At 34.4% G+C, this 12,317-nt stretch overlaps 1 protein-coding gene across 1 annotated transcript in view; it reads right to left on the bottom strand.

The window, feature by feature from the left end:
• UBN2 (ubinuclein 2) overlaps window positions 1-11,750 on the bottom strand; it is a 71,235-nt gene extending 59,485 nt beyond the window's left edge. Inside the window, exons 1-2 of the mRNA XM_008590458.1 lie at window positions 9,383-11,750; window positions 7,903-7,995 (exon numbers count right to left, since the gene is read on the bottom strand). Of these exons, the coding sequence (XP_008588680.1) occupies window positions 7,903-7,995; window positions 9,383-9,397 (108 nt within the window). The 5' untranslated portion in view covers window positions 9,398-11,750. The remainder of the gene's footprint in view (window positions 1-7,902; window positions 7,996-9,382) is intronic.
• Window positions 11,751-12,317: the final 567 nt, after the last annotated feature.

Raw genomic sequence — 12,317 nt, 5'->3', positions numbered from 1 at the left:
CATATGATTATTCATCTACAGCTCCCTTTCCATTCTAACTGCTAATGCTAGAATGCTGGCCATTGTTTTTCACCTAAATGTAACGAAAACCTCAATTAGCCTCTATTCTCTCAAATTTATCCTGCATAATACTACCTAATTATATCTCTAAAATACCATTCCTCATCATTCCCCTGCTTAAAATGCTTCAGAAGCATTCTATTACAAGATAAATTCAAAACCCTTAATATGGCACCAGTTAAATGCCTTCTACATGTGGACTCAAACTACTTTTCCAACTTTTTCCTTACAATTTTCCACCATGAACACTGCTCCATTCAAACTGTCCACCCACTCATCCTCAAACACACCTGCTTAGCTTTCCTCATGCTTTCCTTTATTGGAACAGTCTCTTACTCCTCACTGAATCCTCCCAACCTCTACAGCTCAGCCTAAGTTTTAAATCTTTTCTCCTGGATGCTTTCTAATTAAAATCACAATTATCTTTTTCTGTGTGTGTGTTTCTGGTGTATGTGTGTGTTTCTGGGGTGTGTGTGTTTCTGGTGTGTATGTTTCTGATGTGTGTGTGTTTCTGGTGTGTGTGTGTGTTTCTGGTGTGTGTGTGTGTGTGTGGCAAATGGCCAGTGTGTGTGTGTGTGTGTGTGTGTGGGTGTGTGTGTGTGTGTGTGTTTGGCAAATGGCCAGTAAGGGGATCTGAACCCTTGACTTTAGTGCTATAACAGTGCACTAGCCAACTGAACCGGCCAGCCTCCCACTATATTTTCTGTTTAGGCACAACTAGCTGTCTATAAGATTTCCTATGGGCACAATCAGACATATACAGAAGTACAAATAATTTACAGGTAATTAGGGAGATTTAGGAACATCTATGTCTAGGCAAGGTGATCAGTCTTTGCCACAGGAAACTATGACTGCTGTTAATAGTTCTGAGTCCATAATCTAATTCATGCAGTAAAATAATTACTACTGTTAAATAAGTGTGAATCTTATCAATGAGAATAAACAAAATAGCTAAACCTTCACTTGATCATAATAGTATTACTCTGACCAAAATGCCTCCCCAAAAATGATTTTACAAATATAAGATCTTCACCAAGCATCCTATCAATTATAGCATCACAACTATGATAAAAGTATAAATTATATAAACTATGAAATATTCCTTTAATGTGATAAAGAAATATTAATATAAAAGGTAACAAAAGCACTTTACCAAATGTTTTGTATAGTTCAGACTAGTCACAGAACAGGTAAAGTCAATGTTCACTAAGCATTTGAAAAGGTGCTCACCCTAACTGATAATCATGGGGACAATATTAAATAACAAGATACTGCTTTTCTCACTGTCATGCAAACTGGATGATTTTATTTATGAAAAACACAACATAGCAATACATATCTTTAGATATATATAAAATGCTAAAAAAAATACATAACAAATAGATAACCATGTTTATTACTGATGGAAAAGGGATGTATTTGGAGGCAGTGGTAGAGACAGACTTTGGCTTAATATGTATTACTTAAATTTGTTTTTATTTTTCTATTTGTTTTGTTTTGTTTAGGGCTGTCCTGTATGGGGATCCACTAAATTTGTTTTTAATATCAGGAACATATTCATATATTACTCAGGTGATTACAATTTCTTTTTAAAAAATGCAAGAGAGTACACACAATCACACGTGCATTCTTTTTTCCTTTTTGTCTTTTTTCGTGACCGGTAACTGGATCGCAACCCTCAGTGTCGCGCCCGTACCGCGACCAGCAACAGGATCGCAACCCTTGGTGTTGCGCCTGCACCGCGCTCAACCAGTGAGCGGACCGGTCTCTATATGGGATCCGAACCCTTGGCAGGAGCGCCGCACTCCCAAGCACCACACTCTACAGAGTGCGCCACCGGGCCGGCCCCACACATGCATTTTTTAAAGACCCAAAAGGACCAAGCACCGCACTCTACAGAGTGCGCCACCGGGCCGGCCCCACACATGCATTTTTTAAAGACCCAAAAGGATACACATCAAACCATCAAACTATTAACACTGGTTATGTCTGACAGTCAGATGATTAGCTGATTTTCATTATCTTGTTTTTGTTTATCTGTATTCATACATTCTTTTACAATGAACAAAAAAGAAATATTTGAAATATGTGAATGCCTACATATACCTAGTTCTCTGGGATAAGAAACTCAAATAGTGACTGTCTCTGAGAGGGAACTGGTAAGCTAGGAGCTGGCAGTAGGAGGGAGATTTACTTTTCATCAGATTATTTTTCCTATGTTTTGAGTTTTTATTAAGTACATGTATTACCCATATGAGAAATTTTTTCTTAAGTTTCATCTCCCAAATGCTCAATAGCAAAGTTCTGGACTCCTCTTTATATGGTCTGCTTCCCAGTCCCACTGTGGGGAAAGAACTCTGGATACCTGTACTTGACACACCCATGTCTGAGCAGCTCTTTCTTAAATCACGCTCCAATAGCTAGGGTTCCACAGGCTTTGCTGTACCTATCGCTGGCTTTCTGCCACGCTCCAATAGCTAGGGTTCCACAGGCTTTGCTTGTACCTATCGCTAGCTTTCTGCCAAAGCATTTCCTATGAGGCACATCCTAGTTCCCTCCTTCAACACAGAGGCCACTAGATTCTAGTTTTCTAGCCTCAGTTTACTTTTCTTCAGCTTTCAGCCTTACGAGAAAAACTTCTACCCCAACCTGCCTCTGTTATATCTCCCCCTTTTCTAGTCTCTAACCTCCAGTTCCCTAATTATGCTGAAATTCAATGATGTGCAAATTGCGTAAACTGGAACCAAACTTTTGACAGGTGCCAAAAAGGAACATATAAATTAATTCACAAATATTAAAATCTAACCTGAAGAAACTCAAGGTAGATTGGCAAAGGATTATACTATAGTGTCTTCCCTACTGAACAGACCTGTTTTGAATTGCCATCTTTTTCAGCATCCTTAACAAGAATACTCCCTGCAGCAGAATCAAAGACTTACTTGACAAATTCTCTAGACCTCTGCAGTTGTTGACATTACACAGTTTACACACTAAATAGATCTTACAAAAATCAAAATTTATTTTTCAAACAAAAAAATCCTTGAATTTTGCTGCATCTAAAATGAAGAACCTCCCTTTAAATCTATTCCTCTAGGCACTAGTTCAGTATGACTCAGAAAAATATTCCTTACTGAGTCATTAGTACCTGCTTAACCTGATAATCAGTGTTTCAAGCCAATGCAGTCTGATTACACTGTAACACTAAACTGGAAAACAAATAAACAAGATGGTCTCAGTGCAGGATGCCCCACTGCCTCCAGCTAATAGTAAACTGAACTAATAACCAATATTCATTGATCACCTGTGGTAGACAGAGCAAGCATGACACTAATTGCCAAGAAAGACTCCAGTCTTACAACTAAGAAAACATGCCTTAGTCACAAAGCTTCCCTATTTGTCTCAGCCCTGCCACAACCTTATCTCTTTACATCTGTGCCAATTTCTTCAACCTACCAATAGAAAAGGGTAGTTTTAAGTTAGCAGAAAGACATCCAAGAGTTGACTACACAGCAAAGAAATAGTATACACAGATCTCTACAATCAAAGCACATATATAGGACCTTCCACTCAAATAAAACTGCTGATTCTCAATTGTTCCTAAGGGAATTTAAAAGATTGAAGAGAATTTACTTAGGTCAAAGAGGCCAAGGAATTAAAAAGGCATGTCATGGCAAGCACTTAGAGCTGGTAACCACAATAAACTATTATTTGAGCTAACTTCCTTGCCCCGTATTTAAGACCCTCTCCCCCCCAACCATTTTAAAAGGTTATGTTTTTACTATATATGTAATACCATACTATTGTTGGTCTAACCCTAAATACACTGGTATTTGTGTTTTGCAATTAGAATTTATTTTGTAGTGGCGTTAACAAGTTTGCCCAAACTCCTTTACCCAAAACCCTACCAAGTTGATCCTTAGGGAACAGACCTAACATAAGGCCAAAACAAACAGAAGAAAATCAGCCCAGGAACTTCCCAAGGAAGGTCTAACCCCTCAGCAGGTGTGGATGAGTAACTGATATAATTCTTAAAACTCTCAGAAAGACTACATAACGCTTTCATAACATCTGCTTGGATCGGTCTCATATTTGTGGACATTTTTTTAAAAATCCATAATTATTTTAAGTAGAGAATTACATTTCTTTCCACTCAATTGAGTAGTATTTACTGTGAAGAAGTCATTCATTAGAAATTATACAGTGATTCCAAGGTATTGCTATTCTTTAAAACATTTCTGGAAAAAATCTGTCTTATAAGCCATACCAAAAGAAAGTCAAGACTTTTTAGAAATATAAGTTGCCTTTGAATAAAAAAATAGCATTACTCTACTTGATCAACTATTTTATTTACAACTGCTCAGAATCACTTTCATACCATCAAATTGACTCCTACCCTCCCTTTTGAAGTAAATACGAAGCTACTAAGGCCCTGAGAGTCCAAAATCACATAGAATTAAGCATGAAAGGTAGTACTCAAAGCCTGTATGGTACAGTAAGCAGATTTTAAATTTATAAATGTGATTTCATGAATTTTAATAAACGCCTGGCAGAATACATGTTTTCCTATTCAGAGATTCATTCAGATTCAAATAGTCTTAACTGAACCACTGCTGGGCACCAGGAATGGTGCTAGGCACTTTCACTAAGATTATTAAATTTATATCCAATTCTAGGATAGCACAATCTTTCAAGATGGCTAGGGTAACAAGTGAGAAAAATCACTAAGAGAAATCTTTCAACTACTATAGCTTCTCCTGTGTTCCACAAGGCTAAGAGAACAAGTCTATACCCATCAAATTGAACCTCATACCTGCTCTACAGTACAGATGGCCTCAGAAAGGCAGACACCACCTAAAAAGCATGTAAAAACTGAGTCAGAAACTGGGATATTTAGCCTAAAGATGTGAAGCCTTAACCGGGAATGGGGAAAGGCATGAGACCCTCTTTTAGTTATATTTTGCTTCCTTCCTACAGTAACCAACAAGACTAATTTAGAGCCTATAGAGAAGTAGAAATGTCAAAACTTGAACTTAGCTATTTAGTAAGGTACACCTACCAATGTAGTATATTCTAGGTAATAAGAAGTACTTAATAGTCATATTGATGGGGCTGGCTGGTTAGCTCAGTTGGTTAGAGCATGGTGCTGATAATAGTCATATTGATGCCTTCCCAAAAAACCACCTAGCAACTGATGCTGAATATGAACTGTCACATTACCTGAGCATAAGAGCAACATAACAGGAAATAGGATATAGGCCATAAAATAGGATAGAATGGGAAGGGGCAACCCCATAAGCTCGATACAGGGTGCTCCTTTTACAATTTTATACTCCCTATAATTTCGGATACCACTGATTTTCAACTACTACTAGAACATCTGAATTTGCTATCCCTGAATATCAATAAAGACCTTTGTTGTTTAAGACAGATGTTTTGTGATAACCTAGACCTCTATGCCTACAGCCTAGAGGTGGACAAGATATCTTCTCTCTTATCAAGGTCACTTTGGCCTGATGATTTTCTTGAAAGGTTCCAAATGATTTGTTATATATATTTAATACTCACAGATATAATACTTATGGTATTCTTTTAGGTTAATGTACATAAAATCTTCATGATGTAAGATATTTTAAATCTCTAATTAGAATGGAAATAAGAGAGTAAGCAAAATAAAAATCTAGAGAAGAAATACTGCCCCTTAATTTGAATTACAACAAGAGTATTGTTTTATCCCTGCACAAGGACAATGCCTGCATATATCCAAGTTGTTTGGAACTCAATTTTACACATTAAACAACTTCTTCAGAATATTGGTTTTTATATGCCAAATACCACCCTAGGGTTCCCCAATAAGAATTAATGCTAACTTTGAGGTATTACATCATATACTGAGTCATATTACTTACAGGACCATATTCTAGGAATTTTCCAATTTGTAAAAGGCAATTGTAATCCTTGCTTTTGCAAGACATGGCAAAATAGGCACTCTAATATAGTGCTGAGGGAGTGGAAATTGGTAATTTAATAATATATACCAAAATTATAAATGCATAAATCCTCTGACCTAAATCTTCTACTTCTAGGAATTTGTCCCACAGGTGGAAATGTGTGAAATGCCATTTTACAAAGTAATTTACTGCAGCACTACTTATAAGAGCAAATTTCTGAAAACAATCTTAATCATTTGGGGACTGGTTAAATAAATTATGATATTTCCATACAATGAAATGCCATGCAGCCTTAAAAAAAAGAAAAAGAAAGCTCTCTTTGTCTTAACATTAAAAAACAAACAAACAAAAACCTCCAAGGTATAGTAAATGCAAAAACCAAAGAGCAGAATATATAGTATTCTGTGATATGTGTAAAAAAAGGGATGGGAGTGAGTAAGTAACTGATATATATATATACATATAATATCTCTAGAAGGACCCCCAAGAACATTACTTACCTAGGGAGTGGGGTTAGATGGGTTGGCAACACAACAAAAGGCAGATTTTTTTAACTCCATATTTTTAAAAATTTTGAACCATGTAAATGTACTGCTTGGTTAAAACATTAAATTTAACCAACGTATACTGCATTTAAAAAAGACAGTATTTTACAATTTACACATCATGAAACAGTATAATCTCAGAAGATTATACTGTAATTAAACATTATCAATTAGTGTAACAATCTTTGCTATTCCTTCTATTAAAACACCCACCAGTCCATCCCTAAATTTATTATTATATAGTCACAAAGAGCCAGAAGGGTCTTTAAAAAATCTGAACCTCTCCATTTACAGATAAGAAGACTGGCCAAAAGAGGCTAAATAACCTCCCCAAAAGAACACAAATAGTAGGTGGCAAAGTATGACCTACAACCTGACTCGAATTCCAATCAACTGTCAAATATTTCTCTCACCTCCAAACTGTTTCTTAATTACCACAAGAACTAGCAAGTGTCAACCAAGATCCTAGTTGCATTTTGAGGACAATATGAATGATGGAGCTAGTGTGAGCTGACATCCTATCTCTGTGAGATACTTTTCAATGTTTACAGAAGAATCAGAAGGGATATGTCTTGCTTCCCAACTGGGTTATGTTTTAGCAAAGTGCCAAGAATAGTTAAAGCCATAGGATAAACATGGGGTGAGGAGTGGGGCGCCCTACAAAGTCGATTATACAGTACTAGAAAATTTGAGAAAAATGTTAAACAATTTAACAGTCAGGTAATTAAAAATTACTTTTATATTAAAACAAACACCAATGTATTGTGGCACAGAACATAGAATATACATAAATATATAAGGTAAACAGGACACTTTCAAAGAAGTTTCAAGCTGCTTCTCATTGAGTCTGACCACAGGGGTTTAGAAGTACACACATTCACTCTCTTAAATTCTTAAGAGGCAGGAGGTTTGAGAACTACTACACCAAGGGAATTAAAATAGTGTTCTCACTGGAAGTAGAAAGAAGGGTTAGAGCTAGACAGACCTGAATATGCAACCTATTGTTACCACTTAGATCAGTTACTTAACCTTGAGCTCAAAACCTTGGTTTCTCCATCTGTAATATGTAGTCAATATTACTTACCTTGTAGTTTTATTACAAGGATGAGAGATACTATGTTTTAAGCAAACTGCCCAGACCCTCAAAGGACTATAATAAATGATGGCTACTATTATGGCCATCACAAACCTATCAGAATCTTTGTCTGTCTAACCATTTATTTGGCTTCAATTTGTGAGAACAGGATAAGGCAGGCAATAGATATTTATAAGCTCTCCCAACCAGCCACAGAAAGAAAATAGGCCAATGGGATAAAATTACCTAAGTGAACACTGCTTATTATACTCACATATTTCATTTCAAACTTCTTAGCCAACATTTCCACTTCTCGCCTCTCCTGATGCTCGTCATTAAATGGGTCTTCTGTATGAATGAGCTTCTTCTGATTCAAACAGAATGGGGAAAAAACCAGAAGTATTATTATTACTACAACTATCATTATTATAAATTTATTGTTGTTACATATCAATTACTTCAACTACATTTCAATATAATTGAATATATATTTACATTCAATAATAAACACATTCTATATTAAATGTTATATAATTACTTTAATTATATTATTATTATTCAGAGTTGACTATATTCTTAAATTTAATTAATAATGGGAGTCCATTTTTCCTGAGACTAACAAAAAAGTCAGAAGCATTAAAAGTAACAAAAAAGAAATGTTGGTCGGTAGCAAAAAACATTAGCAGTTTCAATGGACTCTTATACATTTTACAGTTTCATGGTGGCTAAGAACTTAACAATACAAATTGTCTCCACCTGCAAAATAATCATATCGTCACCCTGTTCAAAATAACAAGGGAATGTTGGGAGGGAGGGGAGAGAGGGAGGAGGGAGGGAGGTGTCGGTAATGGGCCACAATATTCAACCACATTGTATATCGACAAAATAAAATTAAATTAAATTAAAATTAAAATTAAAAAGTATATAATAACAAGGGAAAAAACCCACAAACATTAGGTAAAAATGAAAATCCCACTTATAATCCTATGATATTTTCCTTAACAAAGGTTATCTGCTTTGGTCAGGAAATGCTTCTAAAAGGATCTCTGGATTATTAATTAGAGTCAAAGTTTAATCATCTGCCTGTGAGTTATCACTCGAGTACCTGTAGCTGCTACAGCTTTCTGCTGAGAGCCAGTATCAACAACCTCTATATCACCTACATCCTGTCAATGGATATCCATTCAGGGAATACAAACTACTTTTAAACAAAGCTAGAAAAGGGAAATAGGTACAAAAAGATTACATTATGATGGCTTCCTTCTAGTAGGGGAGAGTGAAAGTTTATTATAATATGGTTTTTAAGAAAACACATACACAGAGCTAGGATCCCACATTTAGCATCTATTTACCAAAACAAACAAACAAAAAGATAAATCACATGCTTTACTCAAGTTTACTGTTTTAGCAGACAGTTTATATATATTATTTTTCAATACGCACACAAAAAAAACAAGGAGCTACTTATGGATAAAAATACCATTTTCATCTGATTTCACACTATTGACTAGAAAATAAAAAAAAGAAGGCTATGTTTACTGAAGAACCATCTTCAAGTAATTAAAAATGAAAATATATTACAGCTGAAAAACTGGATACAGATTCAGCTGACCCTGAAAGGCAAGAAAAAAATGCAGAAGGGATGAAGGTTTGCACACTTTGGGAGACACTTCACTCTTATAGGTCTGAATCTGATCAGTCTAAAACACATAACAAAAATATGGACAGAATGAATACAAAACAATTCATCATACCTGGGACATTAGCATAAAGGGATACTCCTTAAAGCCTAAAAGAGTTAACTTAGAATCAATTTTTTAAATTATTAGAATAAGTAATAAACTCATAAGATCTTTATTGCAATAGCATTACCAATGCAAAATATAAACATGATCCAAAAGGAAATAAACCAGTAAGAACAGACTGATAAGGAAATAAGGAATACAAGACATTTCAGGATATAGCTTTAACGTGAGGCCAGAGTTAAGGACAGTGAGCAATCACCATGCCTTCTTATTATAAACTGTTACCTCATGTCACTATGAAATCTAAATAATAGGTATTACTATTTTATATTTACATATATGAACACATAGATCTATATTTTTAAAAAGAATCACCTTATATGCTATTCTAAAATATTTTACGTATTTTATACAGGCATCAAAAGTACATCTCTTATTTACGCTTGACAGTCTATAAAATAAATTTAAGAAAACAGACTCACTTTTCTTTTACAATTAAGAATAAACCCCCTGCCCCAATCAAGACTAAGTAGTCTTCTTTACATTTTTTTCAGGTAAAATAAAAATCTGAAAATTACCAACTACCCACATGAAGAACTGATGCAATAATTTTGTCCTTTGATTTTAACTCATTAACACCATTTTCAGGAGATCTTTCATACACCTTATCCAAAATATGCAATATGACAAGCAATGGAATACCACAGAATTCTGAAATAGTAAAGTTATATTAATACTATAATCACTTATTTTTCTTTTTACAGTAAATGTTCAATTAATCGTGTTTGTAAATGGGTGTTCTGGTTAACCTATTTTCTCATTTACTAAGTGCTAATTTTTTTCTTGTGTATCAATCCCTGCCAAAACTTATTTCTAAAATGCACTATTACCCTTTAGCCAGAAATGGTAAACAAATTAATCTTTCAGGATAGAGATGATTCCAATGCCTCGTTCATCATCCTGAACCATCTCAATCATGGCACAGTACTTACTGTATAGAGATAACAAGGTTAAGGGTTTAACTAACCTGCACCTTGACAAACTGGAACGTGGTTTTGCTTTTCACATTTTGCCAACATATGCTTATTTAATTAGGCTTTTCTTCATTAATAAAAAGAGTTAAAAAAAATTCTGATTGTGTCCCATTTAATCAGGGTTTTATTGCTCATTTAGTCTTTATGAAAGGGGCTGATTTAAATGCACCCCACTATAGATGGTATTCACACATAACACATCTTTTTATAGCCCTGCATCTATCAACTTCAGGATCTGGAGCTGAAATCTTATTCAATGATAGATGGCTATTTCAAAAATTTAGAGCCTTTTTTCTAATTGTACAAGATCTCTTTTCTTCCCTTTCTACTGTCAGCCCGCTACAAGGTACATTGCTCAATTACAATAACTGAAAATTACAAGTATTTTGAAAATATTACAACATTCCTAAAAATAAACTGGCTATCCCTCAGGAAGAGGGAAGAAAAGCCAAATTTGGAAATCACCACTTTCCAGACCAATTCTAAAGTTCACATTTTGCTTTTTGATGGTCTGTCTTCTAGGATTCCCTTTCATGGAACTATGACAATTTACCTAAAAACACTTTCTTATATAATAAATACATTCACTGGGAGTAATCATAGGAAAATCTGGCAAATTTCTGTTGCAAAGGTGCATGTATAAACAATGAATTTTTTGTTCAGTGAAATATGACAAAAGACATAAGGCTAAATATAACAAGAAAATCGGAACAATAAATCCCTAAATCAGCAGTATAAACAAAATTAAATAGAATTATTCATCTTTCTCCTATTACATGAAAATAGTAGTTCTGGTATTATCAAATCAACAAAGCTAAGGTGTCAAAATAAACTTTTTTCTTTTTTATAATGAAAAGATACATATCTATTATTAATTTATCATGGTATTAATATTACAGCATAAAGAGGGTCATAATGGAGGTCTTTGTATTTCTACTATGACTCATTTAACTTCATTTTGGCAGGATCATCTAAATTTAAACTACACAAGTTAACTGTAAGAAATCTTCCTTAATTAAGAATTGGTACTACTATGGAAGGAAGTACTAATAAAATCATGTATAACCACTCTGTGTGTTAGCCATCTCATTTGAAAAAAGGAAGTAATAGTTCTTACCTCATGGAGTTCTGCTGGACTAAACTAGATAAATCATGTACAGTGCTTAGAACTGTGCCCTACATAGTAGCAACTCAGTAAAAGTTAGCTATTACTATATATTTTTAACTAGAGATAATTCTTTTCACCTGTAATTTATGAAAGTTACAAAAACCGCAAACCTACTTAGATTAGGAGGTCAAATACAATGTATTTGAAAAATGCTCCAATCCAAATTTTCAATACTCTTTTAGGGAAAAAAATGACATCACAATTATAAAAAAGAGGGGCACTAAAGTGAGTCTAAAGGGCAAAATGTTGTGTGGAAGTTACCAAAATGATTTCTATCCTTAACAACTCATTTTGGTTGAAAATACTTAGTAATGATTTGATCGCACAGCAACATTTATAAATAACTATTACAAAATTAGCTAGCCATAAAATAAACAAAATCTAGTTACATAGTTTAACATGATACTTTTTGACTAAGGAGTCATACATTTCAACTATAAACATAGCTGAGGATAAAAACAAAACAAGTGACTTCTGGTATCCATTAGACCTATGCTAAAGCAAAATCTAATAAAGGGCACAATCGCTAAACAATAAAGGAAACTGTTCTCTTTTTTAACTGTTACTTTACCATTTCCCTTTCTAACTTACTTCTAAGAGCCACCAAACCACAACAATAAAAATTACAATTACCAACAAACCCCTGTCCTATTTCCATTGTTTACCAGTTCCATCAAAGGCATACCTACATATTTTCAATAAAGTTTTTAAAATTCAAAGCTAAGATTTTTTCAACATTCTC

The sequence above is a fragment of the Galeopterus variegatus genome, unplaced genomic scaffold, assembly GCF_000696425.1.
Source record: "Galeopterus variegatus unplaced genomic scaffold, G_variegatus-3.0.2 Scaffold6120, whole genome shotgun sequence".
Classification (NCBI taxonomy): domain Eukaryota; kingdom Metazoa; phylum Chordata; class Mammalia; order Dermoptera; family Cynocephalidae; genus Galeopterus; species Galeopterus variegatus.
This window is presented reverse-complemented; position numbering and strand designations above follow the sequence as displayed.